The sequence below is a fragment of the Bos javanicus genome, chromosome 12, assembly GCF_032452875.1.
Source record: "Bos javanicus breed banteng chromosome 12, ARS-OSU_banteng_1.0, whole genome shotgun sequence".
Taxonomy (NCBI): Eukaryota; Metazoa; Chordata; class Mammalia; order Artiodactyla; family Bovidae; genus Bos; species Bos javanicus.
The window spans coordinates 52,188,186-52,210,623 of NC_083879.1; the positions used below are offsets into that span (position 1 = coordinate 52,188,186).

The 22,438-nt window shown below is 36.8% G+C and overlaps 1 protein-coding gene across 20 annotated transcripts in view; it reads right to left on the reverse strand.

Moving 5' to 3' along the window:
* Nucleotides 1-22,438, reverse strand: part of MYCBP2 (MYC binding protein 2) — a 266,865-nt gene that overhangs the window by 17,798 nt on the left and 226,629 nt on the right. For 14 of the 20 annotated variants that reach the window (XR_009740049.1, XM_061435145.1, XM_061435153.1 and 11 more), the window contains 14 exons: nt 21,801-22,045; nt 20,717-20,884; nt 19,361-19,518; nt 18,025-18,224; nt 16,860-17,009; nt 15,388-15,548; nt 14,149-14,305; nt 13,744-13,968; nt 11,263-11,328; nt 9,911-10,150; nt 9,496-9,594; nt 2,752-2,832; nt 1,446-1,712; nt 358-641 (listed from right to left, as the gene is read on the reverse strand). Coding sequence is in view for 19 of the 20 variants with exons in the window: in XM_061435145.1 (XP_061291129.1) it covers nt 358-641; nt 1,446-1,712; nt 2,752-2,832; nt 9,496-9,594; nt 9,911-10,150; nt 11,263-11,328; nt 13,744-13,968; nt 14,149-14,305; nt 15,388-15,548; nt 16,860-17,009; nt 18,025-18,224; nt 19,361-19,518; nt 20,717-20,884; nt 21,801-22,045 (2,501 nt within the window). In the remaining variant the exon portion in view is untranslated. The remainder of the gene's footprint in view (nt 1-357; nt 642-1,445; nt 1,713-2,751; nt 2,833-9,495; nt 9,595-9,910; nt 10,151-11,262; nt 11,329-13,743; nt 13,969-14,148; nt 14,306-15,387; nt 15,549-16,859; nt 17,010-18,024; nt 18,225-19,360; nt 19,519-20,716; nt 20,885-21,800; nt 22,046-22,438) is intronic. The other 6 variants (XM_061435147.1, XM_061435138.1, XM_061435137.1 and 3 more) reach the window with 3 other exon arrangements.

The following is a 22,438-nucleotide window of genomic DNA, read 5'->3' on the forward strand; positions in this document are numbered from 1 at the left end:
TCTCAAATTGATGATTATAAAAATGTTCTATAATTTGTCCTAGTAGAGTTTAAAAGCAAAAATATGTGAAGTTTCAGTTGATCTCAAGTTTATTGTGAACATGGTGAGAGAGTCTATAGTTTTTTGTTTTGACTTGGGAAGTATTCTAACATCATATGCTCAGCAAATTTTTCTTTCTCCACTAATTTGAAAAGACACTTTTATTATACACAGCATTCTTTTTCATACACAGGTCAGTCATTTATGGCTTCTATTTCTGGTAAATACGCAAACAAGGTGGAATCTGAAGTGTCTGAAACCTTCAAACAGTAGCTCACTCCGTTCTATTTTTGTACCAAAACAGATGCAGTGACCCACCTGGAATTGAAAATCATCGGGAGGGTGACTGTTGTCACCCCTTTGCCCACGGAGGTACCAGCTGTTCCTGTGATGGTGGTTCCTTTGGCTTTTAGCTGTACTGTGAGTGCTTTGGCAATGCATCCTAGAAACATGTCCAAGATACCTAGCTTATTCCAATCTCCTTTCTCTGTTGAGTGAATAATGTCACTGATATCTGCTGGCGGGAGAGACTTGACTCCTATAATGCTGGCCAGACGGTTAGGGGTCACTTCAGGCAAAACTCGTCTTAGTAAGGAGGTCACCTGGTATGAAAAATAAGAGAATTCTATTTAAAGATTTGGGATTGACATATACACACAGCTATACTTGAAATAGATAACCAACAAGAACCTACTGTATAGCACAGGGAACTCTGCTCAATATTCTGTAATAGCCTAAATGGGAAAATAACTTGAAAAAGAATAGATAACATGTACATGTGACTGAATCTCTTTGTTGTCCACCTGAAACTAACACAACGTTGTTAATCAGCTATACTTCAATTTTTTGAAAAAAGATGCGTGTTTTATTTAAAGTATTCTTTTTTTTTTTTTTTTTTTTGAGTCCAGCTGCCATTTTATGACTTCAAAAGTTTTGAGGACAGAGACATGATTTAAGCTTGATTTAATTTCTCATATGACTACCACTCCAGGGCAGCAAGAAAAAAACACATCTCTTACTTGGTCATTATATATTTTACAGTAATAAGGCTGAGTAGCGGAATACTATTTATCACAATAGCACTAAAATGGAACATATTTTGTTCTTCCATATCTCACTATAATGAGTCCAAAAGAAAAACATGGGGTTAAAATACAATCCAAAAATCAAAATATGCTATAACAAACAAACCAACCAACTCCCCCCCCCCCAAAAAACATTGATTCTCTTTGTTAGAATAATTTTTAACAATGTTTCAAACATATATACCTGTGGCCGATTCATGTTGATGTATGGAAAAAACCATCACAATACTGTAAAGTAACCATCCTCCAAATAAAATAAACAAATTAATTAAAAATAGAAAGTAACAAAATAAGCCTCCAGGTAGGAGATGTGCCAGTCACCTGTCTCTGGACGCGTGGGGAGGCGGTGTGGAGCAGAGAGAAGAGGTCCTGGAGCAGAGTCAGCTGCTGGGCCAAGTACTGCCGGCCCACGTTGGAGCCGCTCAAGGCCAGGACCATGGAGAGCAGCTCGAAGCAGTAGGCGTCAGAGGAGGCGTCTTCATCATTGGGCTGGGAATTGGCATTTTCTTTGCTTGATATGGCATGTTCCCATTCCTCGCGGACTCTGGTGGCTTCCATGCGAATGGCCTGGACGATGTGAGCACACACCTGTTCAAGGGCAACATAAAAAAAATGTAAAAGTGTTTATTTGTAAGGTTTAATTAAAAAAAAAAGGATATTAGTTGATACTCAGTTTAATACTCTTCCTCCCAGTTAATTCTCCATCATACCATTCTCTTAACACATCTTAAAAACAATTAAGGAAAACGACAATTAAAAACCTGAGTATTTAAATCAATTAGTATAGAAATGAATGCTATACTGGTTACCAATTCCCCTGCCTGTGGTTTAAGACATGAAATGAAAACAAATCACCATATTTAATCACTTCTAAGGCATCTTTTCCCCCATATTTCTATTCATAATGTGATTTGTAATTGATACAATTCATAATTTAATTGGCAGCAATTTTCTTTTTTTTAGTGACAGAAAAAAACAGCACATTTTACAACCGGTAGCTTCTACAAGTCAATAAAATGCTGTTAAAAAGATAAAGCACAAATAAATTTATCTGATTTATTTAAAAAAGACTTAAGGTGTTTAAAGTTAAAATAGTGGGCCAATTTATAACCTAATTCAAAAGTCAGTATTTTATTTGACTTGGAAAGGGCTGATTTTATGTTATTTAGGTATTCCCGAAGTGAATTCCCATTACATGAATGATCTAGTGCTACTATACCATCTTGTGATAGTGAGAAATATCTAACACTGGTTTAGTTAACATTATAACTGCTCAGCAGAATAACTTAAAAAAACAACAACAACAAAAAAACAAAGGGGAAAGGAACACAGGAAATGTAAATGAAATCTGATATAACTGGGTATTTGACACCAAAATGAAACAATCTACCTGAAAATGAGAAAAACAAAGAGCAGCAAGGTAAGAAAGTTAACATTGATAACAAAGTCTTTAAAGTGATGCAGGTATGCCAACATACTCCTTCCTCTCTAGAAAAAGGCAGACACATTCTGCAGGACCTATATATAAAAGAGTCGGCATAAAAAAGCCCCCATAAATTTTGGAAAATGCTTTACACCCTAAAAACAAACAAAACTGATGGAGATTGTGAAATGACTATTGACCAACCTGTTTCTGCAGGTTAGTCAGTTTACTCCTGCTGAAGATGATTCCAACCATATGTTCTTTCAGGTCAGCGTCTGATGTTGCCTTTAGATACAAAAGGGGAAGAAAAGGAAGCAGGCTCTTTTAATAAAATTCATATATTCAACATTTTGAAATGTCTTGATAAGTAATTACACAGGTATCTTTACAAGGTGAATTCATTTTAAATTGAGATCGATAACACTAAAAAGAAGGATAAAAAGTTTGAAGAAATCACTATTGGCTAATGTGACCATAAAAAGGACAAAATTTCTGACTTTAAGAAATCCAGAGAAGTTTACTTCATGGATTTCTTTATAATCCAGTCAATTTGTGTCAGTTCGTTTAAATCTATTTCTAAACTGTGAACACTATTAGTTCATATCCTATATTTGGTTATTAGAAGAGCAACTCAGGAAAATGACATTTGGTTAGAAAGGAAGTATCCTAACAACACTCTCTGATAATGGTGGTCTTAAGTTATTCCAACACTGACTGTAAACAAAGAAACCTATCACAAGAAGACATAAGAAGGCTGAAGTTTTAATGTGCCTATCACGTGTAGGACACTGTTTTAAGTGGTAGATAAATATACAAACAGATATAAGTATACATATACACACAACCTTATTTAATCTTCAGAAAGACCCCATAAGGGGTTTGATGTTCTGCCTGCTTTATAGGTAAGAAAACTGAGGCAAAGCACCCTTGTATTAGAATTGAAAATGACTCTTGGTTTCACTTTTCTTAGGATAGAGACAGCCACAAGAGAATGTTGCTCCCACCTTAATAGTGAGAAAAGCTGGTAATCTACAGAACTGTAATTTTTGGGTGCCCACTAGAGAGCTGACATAGGCAACCAGGTGAACTAAAATCTAAATTGACAAATCCATATTGTTGGACACTTCAAATTGTTTCTGTACCTAATACAAGTAAATGAGAAAACAATGAACCTTACCTATCAGCAAGGTTCTTACAGATCTGAACAAAACTATCAACCAACTGAATTAACCACATTTGTAGAACTCTTCAAACAACAACAGCAGAGTTCACATTCATTTAAGTGCACATGGACATTCGCTAAACTATACCATTACTATGAGCCAGAATTCAGGTCTTAATAGCCTCAAAAGTGATGAAATTATACAAACTATATATATATACACACACACACATTTGACCACAAAAGAATTAAAGTAGAAATTAACAATACAAGGCTATCAGGAAAACTCCCAATATTCAGAAATTAAATAAGACACTTGTAAATTACCCAGAAGTGAAGGATAAATCAAAATCGAAGTCAGAAAATATTTTGAATTGAATGAAATGGAAAAAAACAATACTCAAATCTGTGACACTAAAGCAGTGCTAAGAGGAAAATCACAGCATTACTTATATGAGAAAAGAAAGGCCTCAACTCATCATATTAGGACTTTAAGAAGTCAGAAAAAGAACACACTGAATCCAAAGCAAACAGCTGGAATGATATAATAAAAGAAGATACATCACAATAGAGTCTAAAGATAAGAGTATATTATGAACAACTTATGCCAATAAATCCAGCAACTCAGATGAAATGGGCAAATTACTTGAAAGGCAGAACTACCAAAGCTCACTCAAAAAGAATGGGTAACTGCAGTTTCCTTGGAAAACTAAGGAGAGTTAAGTTTGTAGAATAAATTTTGTGTGTGTTTGTGTGCTACATATAGCTAGAATACACATTAACAAATGAGTTCCTTTTAGACAGGGAGATCTTTTAACTTCTTTCATAATTTATTTTGCTTTTTCCTTTTTAAAAGCAGCTGTATTGACACATAGTTCACATACCATATTATTCATTCCTTTAAAGTATATAATTCAATGGTTTATATGCATGCACAGATAAGTGCAGCCATCACCACAGTCAATTTTAGAGCATTTTTACCACCCCAAAAAGAAACACTGTGCCACTCAGTTATCACTCCTCTAGCTCATCTTCTTTAAACAAAAATAAAGTACATATAAGGAAATACTGCATATCGATTAATATACACAGCAATATATGGTTATTTTACTGAATAAAAGAAAATGGAAAAAGAGAAATATATAAGAAATCCATTCTGATAAAAATTCTCAATAAACGAGGAACATCCTCAAACTGACTAAGCGCAATTACAAAAAATCTACAGTGAAAGACTGAATATTTTCCTTTTCCAATCTAGAAAAGACAAATATATGTGATCTCACGACTTTTATTCAACATGGTAACTGAAGGTATTAGCCAGTAGAATAACACAAGATTGGAAAGAAAGAAGTAAAACTGGCTTTCTTTGAAGACCATATGATTATCTATGAAGAAAAATTCCAAAGTTACTACAAAAGAGCTTCTCAAACTATTAAGTAAATTTAAGACCGTGAAGAAAGTGAAAGTGAAAGTCGCTCAGTTGTGTCCGACCCTTTGAGACGCCATGGACTACACAGTGCATGTAATTCTCCAGGCCAGAATATTAGAGCGGGTAACTGTCCCTCCTCCAGGGGATCCTCCCCTCTGGGGACTGAGCCACATTCAGTGTAGGTCTCCCACATTCCAGGCAGATTCTTAACCAGCTCAGACACCAGGGAAGCCCAAGAATACTGAAATGGGTAGCCTATCCCTTCTTCAGTGGATCTTTCCCAACCCAGAAATTGAACCAGGGTTTCCTGCATTGCAGGCAGATTCTTAACCAACTAAGCCATAGGTGTCCCTTAAGAAGACCATAGGATAAAAGTTTAATGCACAAAAGTCAATTGCGTTTTTATGTACTAGAAATGAATAACTGCAAAGTGAAATAAAAATATTTACAATAGTATCAAAACCATCAAATGCTTAGGGATCAATTTTAAAAAGTGTGTATAAGACATGTACACAGAGCTTAACTCTAAAACATTGCTGGCAGAAATTAAAGAAGATCTAAATAAATGGACAGAACTAAATATAATATTCATGGATTTGCTGTTGTTGTTTAGTTGCTAAGTCTTGACTCTTGTGCAACCCCATGGACTGTGACCCACCTGGCTTCTCTGTCCATGGGATTTCCAGACTCAATATTAAGATGTCAATTCTCCCCAAACTGAGCACTTTGGTGCAATTCCAATCAATATTCCAGCAGGCTTAAAAAAAAAAATTTATGTTTTTTGTGGAAGAAGAAGAAATTGATAATCTGCTTTTAAGCTTTATATGGAAATGGAAAGAACCTGGGATAGCCAAAACAACTTTGAAAAAGAACTTGGTTGGAATCTCTCTAAAGCTACAGTAAGGAATGTACTGAATCTCAATATAGCCTGATGTTGGTGTAAGAATGTACATATAGATTAAGGAAACAGAACAGAGTCCAGAAACAGACCTATACATTTCTGGTGGACTGATTCCTGACAAAGGGTAGTCTTTTCAACAAATGGCAGTAAAAGAATCAAATATCTTCACATCAAGAAAGAGAACCTCTATCCTTAATTTACACTGTATAGAAAAACTTGAAATATATATGGTTCTAAATAAAAGAACTAAACTTCTAATGTTTCTAGAAGAAAACAGGAGAAAATCTTCGTGACCTTAGGTAAGACACACAAATCATGAGTCATTAAAAAAAAAAAGATAAACTGAACTTTATCAAAACTAGAAAGTTCTCTCTGAAACATAAGTCACAGACTAGGAGAAAATATTTGAAAATGTATTTTTACCAAACATGTATTTGGTAGAAGACCTATATATATATCCTGAATACATGAAGAAATCTTCCAACCAATAATAACACAAACAGCTCAATATAAAAAATATGGGTAAAAAATCTTAATATACATTTTGGTAAATGTACTACAGAGATGGCAAATAAATACATAAAAATTTGCTCAATATTATTAGTCACTGGTGAAATCCATGTTAAAACTACCACAAGGGGCTTCCCTGGTGGCTCAGTGGTAAAGAATCTGCCTGCTAATACAGGAGACACAGGTTAGATCCCTGGTCTGGGAGGATCCCATATGCCAAAGAGCAACTCAGTCCATGCACCAAAACTACTGAGCCTGTGCTCGAGCCCAGGAACCACAACTACTGAGCCCACATGGTCTAGCATTCATGCTCCGCAACAAGAGAAACCACTGCAATGAGAAGCACGTGCACCTAATCTCGAGAGTAGCCCCCTGCTCGCTGCAACGATAGAAAAGCCAGGGCAGCAACAAAGATCCAGCACAGCCAAAAATGAATACATGAATAATAAAAATCAGTTAAAAAGTTAAAAAACGCACAAGATACAAGTATACACCTATAAGAATGTATAAAACTAAAAAGAGTGATAGTATCAGGTATTGTCAAGGAGATGTGGAGCAACCGGAAATGCTTTGTTGGTAAAAATGTAAAATGGCTTAATCACTTTGGAAAGAATCTGCAGTTTCCTAGGAAGTTGAACATATACTTATTATACAGCAATCCTACTCACAGGTATTTACCTAAGAAAAATGAAAACATGTCCATACAAAGATCTGTATGCTAATGTTGACAGCAGTTTTATTAATAATAGCTAAATAGAGGAAACAACACAAACATCTATCAGAAATTTGTGAAAGGATAAATAAACTATGGTAAACTCATACAATGGAATACTCCTCAGCAACCAAAAGAACAAACAACTGATACATATTCTTATACTACCTATAAAAAAATCAGACAAAAAGGCTATTTTCTCTACTGCTCCATTAAATAAAACCTGGGAAGAAGCAACACTATAAAAAGTGAAGTCGCTCAGTCATGTCCAACTCTTTGTGACACCATGCACTGTAGCCTGCCAGGCTCCTCCATCCATGGGAATTTCTAGGCAAGAATACTGGAGTGGGTTGCCATTTCCTTCTCCAGGGGATCTTCCCAAAGCCAGGGATCGAACCCGGGTCTCCTGCATTGCAGGCAGATTCTTTATCGTCTGAGCCACCAGGGGATGGCAATACTATAGGGGCAGAAAACGGGCAGAAAATAGTTCAGTGGTTGCCATGGGGGAGGAATGAGATAAGAGGGCTGAATGCAGAGGAATGACAGGGAAATTCTGGGGTTGGTGGGGGGGGAATGTGTTTTAAAAATTGCTTGTGATGGTTTCACCACTGTACACATTGGTTAAAATTCAAAACAAATGATTTTAAAAGGATGATTTTGTATGTAAGATTTACTTCAAAAATCTGACTTAAAAAAAATGCTTCCCTTAAAAATTACATTATCTCACTGATATCCAACCACTAGCAAACCTTTCCCACTCATCCCCAATGCCTCAGCATACACTCTTCTGGCTGTTTGTCCAGCCTCTTTAAGGCTCCCATCCTCTCATCCTCTTAATCTAACTTTCATCCATTCTCTTTCAGGTCTAACTCAAAGTCTAATATCCTCCAAGAAGCCTTCTCTGTCCACTCCAGGGACAATGACCTCAACATACTCTGAAATTCTATGACATGTGCAATTTTTCACATATTTAATACAGTGATTATATACTAAAGAGTATTCCTGATTATCTGTTTGGGGAGGGAAGGGATGGACTGTGCAAGTTTAAGAACAGAAGGCAAGGTTTTTGAGGGCTTGATACCAGTTCTCAAGGTTGTTCAGCAAACAATTGCCATTTGCTAAAATTCATTTGATTTAATGAGTACTCAGTCTTATAGTTGTCAAAATGTCATCTCCAAAAGATGCTGAAAAATAATTACCAGAGTTTATGAAATCCTTTTTTTTTAAAAAACAGATTCCAAATAGAAAAATGTGGATCAGAAGTCACAGAGGTAGCTTAGGTAAGTCCTTGAAAATATCTTTCAAAGAACTGTCAAGATGAGTATTTACAGCATCTATTAATAAACACACAAAAACATGGAGACTAGTCATGGTTGACTTCTCTTTCTGAAAATGGATGAAGTTCTCTTTTTAGATACAGTGATTTAGTTTAGACCAAATAAGTTAGGCAAATGCACTTTAGAAGAAATTTCAAGGACAATATAAAGGACAGGTTGTTCCAATAAAAATGCACTGCACACGCGTGTGTTTATGCCATGGTGGATATAAAGACAAACCAGACGTGTACTTGGTCTTCAGGAAGCTTTGATTAAGTTGAAGATACAAATCATGTATATATCTTGGACATGGACTTGGGCAAACTTTGGGAGATGGTGAGGGACAGAGAGGCCTGGAGTGCTGCAGTCCATGGGGTCACGAAGAGTCGGACATGACCAGGCAACTAAACAACAACAATAAACCAAGTATACAGATAAACCCAACAAGAGGGAAACCAAGAAGAGACACAGAAATTACTACCAAGTTTAGCAGAGGAAACACTTCTTTGTGTCTTCGCCATGAACCTTCTTTATGATTTGCCTTGAACGATCATAAAGAAGGCCCATGGAGAAGACAGGATTTTTGAGCTGAACTGTGAAGGACAGAGAAGATGGAGGAAAGTGCACAGCATAGTCAACAACGAAGCTGATTTTACAAATGACAACATTTAAACACAACAGCCCAAGGTTTGGAGCAAATTTTGTTGTTACTTAAAATACCAGCTAGATCATACATGAGCAAAAAGTGAGTATCTTCTGATAGCTCCTTTATCTTCTTTCTAATTAAAGTAAAAAATATTAACTGCACAGAAACTAGTATCACATATACATTAAAATACGTAGCAATATATGGATTATTCCACTGAACAAAAGAAAATGGAATAGGGAAATAAATATTTTTAGAATATAAATAAATACATTGTATACTTTTTCCTCTCCTTCAGGTGATGACAAGAGTGCTTTTTCCTCTTGTTCTGGTGTGGGTTCTGCATCTCCAGAGATGAGCTTTCCAAATACCTGGTGAAGAAGACAGGGAGGTGAGAGCAACCTAATGGCAGGAATTAGCACTGTGAAGGCTGGAGGACTCAACAGCTCATTCTGCAGGTTTTATAATGCTATGTTATTCTTACTGTACACCTCTACTTTTCAGAATTATGAATGCAAAATAAAATACAAGAATTTGGGCTATGAGAAGAAAAAGATGGGCCAAACTTGTAGCTAACAATCTCTAATAAACTGAACAAAATACTTTCTTAGGCTCTTGATATTATTACTGAAGTAGTACATTTTTTTTTTTATACTGTGCTAGAATATGTGTAGTAAGGACACTCACTTGAGATGTAATGAGTCTGAACACTCGCAGAGTCTCAGCTTCACAGTTCCTTTGCTGGGCCACACTGGCTGAGATCTGGCCAGCAATTTTTGTGCTTTCGCCATCCTTCCAGCCCAGGACCTTAACCTGTCGAACTCTCAGTGTATTTTCTGGACCCTTTAATTCAATTTTGATGATGTGATTATCCCCTCCTGGAAGTTCACTTGTTACCCAACCAATGTGCCTGGAATCCAGATCAACCTAGGGGAGCAGAAAAGGGATAGAAACCTGATACAAGTGGATTACTATTTTATTACTGTCCTGGACTTAATAACAGTGGTTACTATGTCCTAGTGTTAGTAACAGTAAGCTCAAATAACAAATAACTGTACACACAGAAAGTGTATTGGATTATTTCACATTGATTATCTTATTTAAATCTTGTAAAGATAAGCAATACTATAATAGCTGCAGATGAAGAAAGAAAGTTAACACAGATGGCAGGAGTCTAGTAAGTGGTGGAGTTGAGAATTAAAATACAGGTCTGCTTACATTATATGTACTACATGGCTTCCGAGCACAAGTTACATAAGTGAAACCACTGGAAACAATTTTCATGACTGTACCTATACTGCCTGTAAGTAGAAATACTCATATGATCAGCAATGAAGTCCTGTTTTGTGCATCTTTACATGAAAGCACATTTAAAGCAAGGATTTTAGCTGTGCAGTTAGTTAATATGTTTTACTTTTGAAGAAACATTATATACTATGTAAATTCACATTTGTGATGACTTATTTCAGTATATTTCATTGAGAATCTAACTCTTCTCAAGGATTAAATTTCAGTGTACTGTACAATGGTTTTTGACACTATTCACTCACAAGGGAATGAGTTTATACAGCATCTGTCACAAGCCCAAATAAGACTTGTTTACAGACTAGGTCTGTATATTGACTTTTAACCTGGATATATTGCACTGCTGTAAATTGAAAGATTTTCAAGGTACAGGACAATAATCTACATTTAAATCTGAAGTGTGGCTGAATTATAGTGGCATTTGTGAATCGAATCTATGAAGAATTTTAAGGCACCCTGAATCTCTGCAGGGAGGCAGAAGTCAGGGTGGAGGGCTGTAGGCACAGTATACTTACTCATGACTACAGAACATGTAGGAAAATAGTGGGTAAGATGTCTAGAACAGAGACAGTTATAACTATTCCCATACATGGACTATTTGCCAATTTAGTGTTTTGAAAAGAGATGATTTCCTATAATACTGTGGCATGCCAAAATTAGAACTCAACAGTGGAGACTGAGAAGAAGAAATTTCTACCAGGGCAGTAAAAACATTTAATGGCAGTTTTAATTACCTGCTTTATTCTGCACAAATCTTCTACTGCTTTGCCAGTTAAGAAGGTCATTGAGGTGACTTTATTCTAAAATAAACAATTCAAAATAGTTATTATGCCATGTTCCTGGCTCTAGAACGGACAGTGATTTCTTACAGCCTATCAATATCATATCAACTCTTCTGCTTCTTTTATAGGCCTTCCAAACTGACTTCATTCCATCTGTCAAACCAATCACAGTTCCTACAACTCCAGTCTTTTTCTTATCCTCACAAACTCCATCTTGAATCACACATTTCAGTCCTTCTCTATGGGCTCTGAGAGAGGAGGCTGGCATTCCCTCTTTTCATCCAAAGTCTAATCATTTAAATTCTGTCTCTATCATGAAGTCTTTCAACAATTCACCTTGCTACTTATGTCCCATTCTTATTACATTATTCTCATTGCTTCTGGTGTAAAAGGGAGGAAGGCAGGTAGCTCAAGCAACAAATACTTGAAAAATCACAGTGCCCCCAGACAGCCATAGGGACTTGGGGGAGGACACATGAGAGTGATGAGTTCTATCCCCTTGAGATCTTTGCCAAATTAGGGAAGGACCATTTAATATATAAAGTACAGTAGCAAAAGAAACTTAATATCTTTAAGTACTGGAAAGAATCATACTGGTACTAGACTCAGAGACCTTAAAATTGAATACGTTTTAATGCAAGTACATCAAGAAATAGATGGACATATGAATTCCTTGGAGAGTTGTATACTTTTAAGTGCTATAGGCTGATGCAATTCAAATTAACAAATGCTGTGTTTAAGGCAGTGTGATGGGAAGGCTGGGGGACACACAGTACACTGTGTGAGTCCTAAGGATGCATATAAATCAGAGGAGGCTTCCTAAGAGAAAAGCTGATGTCAGCGTATCTGTACAAAATGAATATTACACGTGTTGGAGAAGACTCTTGAGAGTCCCTTGGACTGTAAAGAGATCCAACCAGTCCATTCTGAAGGAGATCAGCCCTGGGATTTCTTTGGGAGGAATGATGCTAAAGCTGAAACTCCAATACTTTGGCCACCTCATGCGAAGAGTTGACTCATTGGAAAAGACTCTGATGCTGGGAGGGAATGGGGGCAGGAGGAGAAGGGGACGACAGAGGATTAGATGGCTGGATGGCATCACTGACTCAATGGACGTGAGTCTGGGTGAACTCCGGGACTTGGTGATGGACAGGGAGGCTGGTGTGCTACGATTCATGGGGTCGCAAAGACTCGGACATGACTGAGCAACTGAACTGAACTGAACTGAACCATGATTATCTCTCCTAAAAGACAAAATGTTAGATTGCAACCACTGTTTTGATGGAAAGTATATTCTAGCTTAAAATATGAATCAAAGATAACACTGCACTGAGCGGTGAGTTCCTGTCAGAAAAATGTTATGATTTCTTACACTTGACTTTCAAGTAAGATAAAGTAGTTGTACCAATTGAACTCTTGGGTCTCAAGAGGTGATAAGCTAGTGATATAGTAGCTAAGCCTTTTCTTATTCAATCTGTGCTGATGGACAGAAGTTGGGGTGACTGCAGACAGCAAGGAATGCTCTGACTGTAGACTGAACTTCTGTGGTTGGCATTCTCCATTCAGGTCATCTGAGACCCAAACCCACCACTTTGACTCTCCCCGGGAAAGGAAATATACAAATGGGATAGAAGCAGCTTGGCAATGGCCCAAGGGGACTTATTAATACTGTATATGCAGGCCACTTTCTTTCTGAGGGAAAAAATTCTAAAAAGTATTCTTTCTCAAAAATGGGGTAGAAGCATGGGAATTTAGCAGTTGGTTTTACATTCTAATTGGCCTTTAATATTCAAGTAAATAGTATGCTTTTTCTTCTCCAGTGCTTTTTGTTAAAGACTGCTCAATTTAGTTGAAACATGTAGACAGGCTAGAGCTAGGGGGAATATATAGTATGATTATATATGTTAATCCAGGAATTTTCCCCAAGTCCCTTCTGACGGTGGGGGTAAGGATTAAAAACTGAAGGCTAATTATGCTACAGGTCAAACTGCATTAAGTGCCACTAGAGCAAGGTAAAAAAGAATCCAGAGGAGAGAAAGAGTAACTTTTATAGAAGAGGTACTGTGGGAGAATTTGTCTGCTGGGTCTTATACTTGGGAAGAATCTGAAAGGTAGAGTTTAAGAGAAGGACTTCCAGGCCAAGGAAATAGCTTAAACAAGGGCGTGGAGGTAAAATATCATGGAGTAGATATTTATTTTGCTTAGCTATAGGTTTCATATATTTATAATCAGATCCTGTCTTAAAATGGGTATTCCACAGTGCCCAAGTCATATTAATCTGTTTCAGACTTGAGTTTTTTGACAATATAAACAGGACATTTGGTTGGTGAAGTTCCAGGTGAGAGCCTTTTTGCTAAAACTCAGAAATGAGACTGTATGATTAATAAAGGTCTGAAAAGAACTGACAAACCACAGTTAAGCTTCCTTTCTTACCCCAAGATCTCGGGAATTGTCCACATGAACAGATACATAGCGGGCATTGATGCCTTTTACACAGTTGATGGTGATGTTCTTAGTTTTGTTTTTATCCTCATCTCCTGACTCCCAAAAGGTTTCTGTGGAACCATCTGTCAAACTGCCAATCATGGCAGGTCGGCTTGAAGTTTTTATGTCAACAATGCTGGTTAAGTCCTTTAAGCACATTACTATGCACAATTCCTACCAGAAACAAATACACATAATTGAAACACTCAAATGGAAATCTTCCACAATAATAAAATAGGCATGAGATAGAAATAAAAGTAAGTAGCAAATTGTTTAGGAGTAATTTTCAGTTTCTCCTTCAGTACATTGTTGAGTATTAACAGGATAACACAGGATAACTGTTAGATGACTGACCTGACTCATAGCTTCAAAGCCAGACTGTATGCTGATGCTAAAACTTTCTTCACTGTCTCCATCATCTGATTTTGACAAAATATTGTTAATGTGATGAAAGACATTGCTCTGATGGAGGAACTGGTGATCAGATTGCTTGAATTTCAGACTCCAGCACCTAAAAAAGTATAAGTAATATATTAAATAATTTTTTTTCAGGAACCTCTAAGTAATTCCTTGAAAAAAAAAAGCACTCTGCAGCGAATCTTAATGCTGTAGGTAAAATAACAATATCAGAAATTTTAAAAATTCAAGAAACAAAATGATTTCTACTGGCTTTTGGAGAAATATACATCATTTCTGTTGAACAATGTAAATTCTAAGGAAAGTTCATCCATTTTCCGTTCAGTTCAGTCACTCAGTAGTGTCCGACTCTTCACGACCCCACGAATTGCAGCACGCCAGGCCTCCCTGTTTTAAATATAGCCAAACCGACACATGAAGATCAAAGCTATAAAAGCAAAAAAGGTAATAAACCAGTTTTGTAGACAAGTGTTATCCCAACTATAACAGCCTCTTAAAATTTATTAGTCCAACAATTCTACACTAATTCATCAGAGTATAACACACTTTGTACTTCAAAACTCTTGCACTACAGAATCTCTTCTCTGCTGGTCTCATCATTAGGAATGTGTGTAGCCAAAGTCACTCTGTCAACCTGTTTCTTATAAAAATCAATGGAGGATTTACTTATATGTGTAGTCCAGTACAAGGCTCTAGTGATAAAGTTCACAATATAAAAGTAATGGTGAGGACTTAAAAGGAGGAGATACTTTTCAATGTAATTTTAGGATTGGCTGCATATCTCTTGATATTCTTTACAATTCAAAACCCTATTTTGAATTCTGTTTTTGAGATTTCATTGCCCTCTCCATTTTTGCAACATTTAAGTTTCTACTCTTGAGGAACACTGAGACATGTGATTTGGGGTAGATGAGAAAGGAAAGGAAGATGGTTTCAGACTGTGACAATTTAGAGGACTCAGAAGTATACTACCCACAATTTATAGAGGGGCCAATAGGCATTAGCTGAGGCGAAGGGCAATTCTAAATTACAACCATAATGAGGGAGGTATCATTCATATAACACAGGATTCTTTCTACCTTAAGTATTTAAAGAGGTCTTTCAAGCATTTCATGCTTTGACTGCTTCAGAAAACTCCTTTTCCAGGGTACTTAGGACACTTGGAAACAATATTACCTTAGGGCCATCTGCTGTAATGAACTGCCACTGGGGAGAGACATCATAAGGTCGGAGATGGTCTGAAGCAGGCGGTGAAACGTGTGTGGTAAAGGATGAGCCGCTTCCCCTGCGATCACTATATCTGAGAGCGGATGCTCACATACCCTTGTATCTTTCTCCTAAGACAGAAATGGCGGGCAAGTTCATCAGTTTGGGAGCTGGAAGAAATTTTTCCCACAAAAGAAAATGTGTACTTTAACGATACTGATGTAGTAGAAATGTAAACAACAAAACCAAACCACACCTCAAACATCCAGTAAGGTTAACTAATTATGCTTACGTTTTTAAAGGAAAAAGTGATAAGGTCACCTATAAATAAAATCACCAAACCAAATAAATGCCATATATGAGGATCAATTCCAGCATACTCACTAATCTACTAGCAGAAATGAGCCTTTCCCTTCAGCTGAGCACCACCCAAACTGCTGGCCCACAAAGTTGGGAGCCAGTAAGGAACTATTTCCATTCAGTAGGTTTTGGGGTATCTGTTACACAGGAACGGATAGCTCTTATGAATGTATGATAACATCACACTGTAATCGTGGATTGTTTTCAATTTTCCCTTGCGGCCCTATTGATTTTCATTGGATATCTTTAAGGTTATTTTATTAACTACATGCATACACTGAAGATACAGAATTACTCTTTTATCATTTTGTAGAGATCCTCCTTATCCCTACTGATAATTATGTCTTGAAATCTATTTAATCTGATGTTAAACTAGCTGTAGCAACCTAATTTTGATCGGCATTTATCCAGTATATCTTTTTCTACTTTTAACCTTTTACTTTTACTCTTCCTCTGTCCTTACGTTTTAAAAATGTGATGCTTATAAACAGTACTGAGCTTTTGTTTTTTTCTATCTATTCTGACAGCTTTTTAAATTGAGGATTTAGTTTTCTACTTTTTTACTGTAGAAATATAAATGAGATCCATAAAGCACAGCTACAGAGGTATAAATGTGGCTGGAACCCAGACTTCCAGGGTCCACACTCAACGCTTTTCCATGATACAGGCTGCCTCCTATAAAATTGAAGTCCCTTCTAGCCAAACTTGTTGACTCTCATGTCCAGGCACAATCTCGTTTTCATTCTCTGTGCCGTACAGTAATGCTGTGAAGTGGATGGCTCTTCTCTATAATAATGTTGCCTTCTTCATCTTATTGCACTGGACAGTATATATCTTCCAACTGAGTGCTTTGTCTGCGACAGTGATGGCTAGTGAGAAACCACAATTGACTGACAGTGTTTCTGGAGACAGAAAACTTTCATTCAGCATAGTTAGTATGTTGCTCATAGCTCTGAATTGGTATTCTTGCCTTTAGGTTATATAATCTGTGAATGACTTCATGTAAATTATGGTATTACCTGAAGAGAGTTTGACTCTTCTATAAAAATATGGACAAATAAAAAACCAAGACTCTCGCTCACTTGTTCTGCATTTTCTTTGTTTGTTTTATTTTCCTCATCCTCTTCTTCCTCTGGTTCCACTGGAGCAGGAGTCAGAGATGCCACGAAATGCCACAGAATATCATGGAGAGAAGTGGTTTGGATGACGTTACACAGAAGCCAGTTGAAAGCCTGCACGAAAGAGAAAGTGAAACTTGCTCAGTCATGTCCGACTCTTTGCGACCCCATGGACTATACAGTCCACGGAATTCTCCAGGCCAGAATATTGGAATGGGTAGCCTTTCCCTTCTCCAGGGAATCTTCCCAACTCAGGGATCGAACCCAGGTCTCCTGCATCACAGGTGGAATCTTTACCAGCTGAGCCACAAGGGAAGCCTGAAAGCCTGCATAAACAATGTTAAATAAGTCCAAGATAAAGAGAACCTTCTGGGACTCAAGTACTTTAAGGGAAGACTTTAGAAGACTGATTGTCATTTCACTGAAAGTACACTGAACTTACACTTTCAGTAATTCTGGCCCTAATTAAAAAATTGACAGTAGGGAATATAATACCTAGGAAATGCAATCCAAAATATTTTCCAAACAACTTTTCATTTCAAAAATTTGTCTGAATATTAATTTACACAAGCATATTTTTTCCAACTTGCATTTAGAATCAACATGCGTTTAGAATGTTTCTTAAGTTCTACACAAGCTGCTATTTACTTAAATATAGATTCATGTGGTTCCCACTGATGAATGGCAGATTACTTCCTACTCATGATAAAGAAAAAAGATTTGTTATATATACAAGTCTATGATATACAGTGATCCATTTTCAGAGAACAGAGACCCAGATAAATTATCATTGTTAAATTTATAATTCAAAAGCCCTACTTCTGATCCCTTTTGCATGATTATTCTAACTGAAATGACACTGTGATTATAAAAAGCTTTTTTAAGAAGATATTATCACGATTCAGATAATAAAGTAATGTAGAAATGAAGTTTTTCAGTGTTTAAACTCAAATTCATTTATATTCCTAAACCTAGGAGTTTAATTTTGTTGCAAACACGGTATTTTCTATTCACTGAGGTCTCTTAATTTGTCACAATTTCTGTTCAGTAGAAAACTGACATCATTAAATAGAACCATTATATTAAGCTTATGATGAATGAATCAATAATCCTATTCATGTATTCTTACCTCCATAGCAAAAACTCGACAAGCAGATTTTCTTAACGCTTGTTTCATTGCTATTTCCAGACCTTCCAGATCATGATGCTGTATAACAAAGGCTAAGACTGGCCACTGGAAGTTCCGTTCTCCTTTGGAGAGGGAGCTGTGGGCTGAGATGAGTCGGGACAGCTCAGGAGATGGATGCCTCAAGAGTGAAGAACCCACTTCTGTTTGAAGGAAAAAAAAAAGTATCAATTTTCATAGGTAACACATATTAATATATTTACAGTGATTTCAAAAAACAGTATACAGCTTATTCACTTAAGTGTCTTCGGGGATTTTTTTGTTTTTGCATTTGACACAAATCTTAATGATTTCAATTTTTTACTGAAGCTCAGATTTAAATGTCTTACTTAAAGTTATATACCTGTTAAGTTGCAAAGGTAAGTTTTGAACCCAGGTCTGAATCTAAAGTTCATCCTTTCTATAACACTATGTAAAATGTGATTTATTTTCTCCCCAAATGGAATCTACATCTTATCCCCAGCATTTTCTAAAGGACTGCTGCTGCTGCTGCTAAGTCGCTTCAGTCGTGCCCGACTCTGTGCGACCCCACAGACGGCAGCCCACCAGGCTCCTCCGTCCCTGGGATTCTCCATGCAAGAAAACTGGAGTGGACTGCTTTGTAACAAATGGTATTTCGATAAGAGCCCAAAGATACTTGTTGAATATATCCTCAATATTTTCCTAGAAGATCTTCAATAAGATACATAATCATCTACTTAAAAATATTAGGTCAGATCTTCACTTAGTAAGTAGTTGGCCTAATAAACCATTAACATGTTATCCTTTGCTTCTTGGATTTCTTTCTTTATTTTTAAGACAGAATCAATTAGCCTCAATTTGGGGCTGCTGATACTAATTAGTCCAGATTATCTAAAATTTTTTACTGATTAAGAACTAGCCGTATCTCCAGTTTTTATCATCTGTTTTGAGTGGTAGTACTTACAAGAGTTAACAAGTTTCTATTGAGAATATCATTGTGAAAGTGTCAAGTCACTGGAACTGCTGATTTACTGAAGTTTAGTGGGAGGGATAATGGTAGCAATATTCAGCTTAGATACCTAACAAGTAATATATTTTAAAGATCAGTTTATTCTTGAATAATAGTACATGATCTCTGGTGTCTCTTCCAACTAAGATGTAAAATTTAGAGAGGCACATTTATGGCTGTGTCACATAGAAGGAATGTTTACCACGATTTAAAATTAATCCATTCCTCTGCCTTCAAAAATTAGATTCAAAAAATCTACAAATAAAATCATTAGGATTACTCAATCTTCTTTTTTATCTTTATACTTACCAGTGTCTCCACTGTTAACTCTTCTCCGAGGAATGGCTTTAACTCGTGCAGGTAAGATGGAGTGCTGTTTATCATATTCAGAAGCAACAACGGAGTAGGATCTTTGGAAGACGGTTCTCTTTGCGAGATCAGTATCAGTTATGGGACTAGTTTCCAAACTGCAGATAGAACAAGGTGACAGACAACTCAGGAGAAAAAGGGAATGACGTGACACTGTATTTACTTAATTTACAACAGCGTAGTCAAATGTGTGAACCATGTGGAAGAATACAAATTCAAAGCCAACCTGACGATCCCTCTTTAAGCCTTTAAGCCATAATTGGATCTTTCCAAATGTAATCACATTTTGACTGATTTCAGAACTGCATCTTAAAATTTTTGCTTCTCTTAAATCTACTTTGCATTTTAAATGAAAAAGAAGAAAGGGCATCAAATATTCTAAGCTTCTCTCAGAAGCAAAAGCACTGTGGTGGAAGACACGTGTCATGATATTCAGGAAAAAACAGGCAGATATATTCATAATAGCACTGAATAGGAAGAACAAAAATATATACATGAGGAAACTTAATAAGAGGGAAAGTGAAAGGATGCAATTTTCCTCTGGTTCCGAGTGTTCTATGGTTTCTCATTCTCTGGAGGTGCTACCCCAAAGCTCTATCTGAGCACGGCCATACCACAGTGTACTGAGAGATGACGAACTGGTTCTTAGCCTCAGTTACATGATACTTAAAACTATTTGAGAACTCAGTGGTTTTCAGGAGGGCTGTCGGACACGGCTGAAGCGACTTAGCAGCAGCAGCAGGAACCAACCTCTTTCTTTTTTTTTCCTTTTTAACTATACAACATTAAAAAACAGTTACAAAAGTATTAAGGTGGTTATGTAATTTCTTTTATTGGGGCATTTTAAAGAAAAAGATAAATACCTTTCTTTACTTTCTAAGACAAATTTACAAAGTATTCTTTTTGTTTCTTTTCCATTGGTCAAGGCTGGTTTCAAATCCTATGGCCCTCAGTAAAGCTTATATATGTTCTAGTAACTGGCTAACTCTGGCCATGTTGTGTCCTCACTGCCTAAGTGAGTGTACATTCTTGTTTGAATAGATGATAGATGTTGTATATAACTAATTGGAGTAAAGGTGATCTCTTCTCTCCAACCGGATCTGCTATCAAGGACCTCACCTGATTCATGAACGCATGCCTTTTCTTACTGCTCTAATAGTCAGGACACTTGACGCGACTTTCTTCCTGAGATGGAGGGATGCATCAATATCAAAGAACTTCTAGAGCATTCTCTTCTACTTAAAATCTCTCTTCCACCAAACACTGGACTCAACAAAAATATAGTAACTCAAATACCTGGGTGGCATGGACTTCATGTTGCTCTCGGGCTCTTCAAATACGTTGGGACTGGCATCGGGAGTTACTGATATGTACGGGGCTGGCACAGATGTTGAACGCAGGTACCTCATTTCATCCTGGAATAGGCTGTCATCTTGATAGCCCACGAAATTTTCATGATGATGCCTGCATTAAATCAAACCCAGTAACTTAAAGTATGATGGTAATACAGACACTTTCCATTTTTAACCTCCTTTGTAAAAGCAAAAATAACTCATACATCTATAATTGAGGAGTGTAGAGTATTAAAATAGTGGCAGATTTAAGGAGGAAGAAATAGAAGGCTGATAATTTTACACATAGGTATTCCAGGTACCACAAACATTTCAAATACAAAACTGAATTTCTTTCCTTTTGAGAACTTTTTCATCTTCCAGTGTTTCAGTGAGTGATCCCACCAGCTATCTGGGTGCCTTAAGCTAAAATATCTTGGTGTCACAGAGGGCTCAGCCCTCAGCCACGACCAGTCCTTCAGGCCTGTGGACGCTGGATTCCCTTTCACTATTCTCTCTCCTTGTTTCCCCATCATCACTGCCTTGCTTCAGGCTGATGACATGTCTCACATGGACTACTGGAGTATAGGTAGTGACGTTTATGGTAGGAACACGTGTTAGAGTGAAATGTGAAAGAGATTACAGATATATGAAATGTTTCATGGGTTAGGGGGGATATATCTATTCCCCAAAGGGCTAAAAATTGTAAAATTCATAATAAGAGTTTGCCATCAACTTTTACATGTTTTACCATTTGATTCTATCCTTTTCAAACTGGAACACAGAGGTGCTAGTATAAGTACAATAAGCAGGTGACTGAAGCTGAAGGCTTGTTGTACTTGGCATTCCTGGTGATTTTTTCCAATGTCCCAAATGTACTTAGTCTCATATTTTCATTTTTGTTTTCTGTTCATTTTCTTGAATTATAAGTACAATAACAAACAAACAAACTACATAACTCTGCTTCTCAAAATGGAACTGCTGGTTGGTAAGTCATGCCAGCAGGCAATTTCCAAAGTGATTTAAAAAAAACAGCCAAGTGACATTACCTAGCTAATGTCTGCAGGTAGAGACAAGGCATTTTAACAGGAAGGTCCTCAGAAATGCCCTCTTTCACGCTGGGGAGTTGAGACTGGAATGGCTTTGCTGGATGGTAACACAGAATGCTGGGTTCGGCAGCGCTGCTCAGTGACAGCAGGAAGAGGGCGTTCGCCTTAATCACCTGGTGGGCTTCCATGGTGGGCAAGGCACGCGGAGTCTTGACTTGCATCGGCTTCCTCCTAGACTGCTTGACCTGGAGGGAGAATTTTTAGGGATCTTTTCCTACTTATATTCAAATATGAGATTTCTTAACCTAAATATTTTTGAGTTGCTAATACAAATTATTAAACACTCATAGAACTGCTTTAAAACAATAATAGTGATTACCAAAAACAACATTCACTTCATGTTTCTGAACTGATTGAAACTAATTTATATCAAATACAAACTGTATTTTTTTATCTTTTTGCTGAAAGTTAAAAACCTAACTAGTAAAATCTACATGTAATTATTTAAACAAAAGAGTTAATAACGTGTGTGTGTGTGTGTATCTGGCAAATATTTTCAGTTAGGTGTGTCACTAATGTGAATGATCCTCACTTTCCATAAATCCTTACTATAACTAGGTATTAAGAAAAAGAGAGGA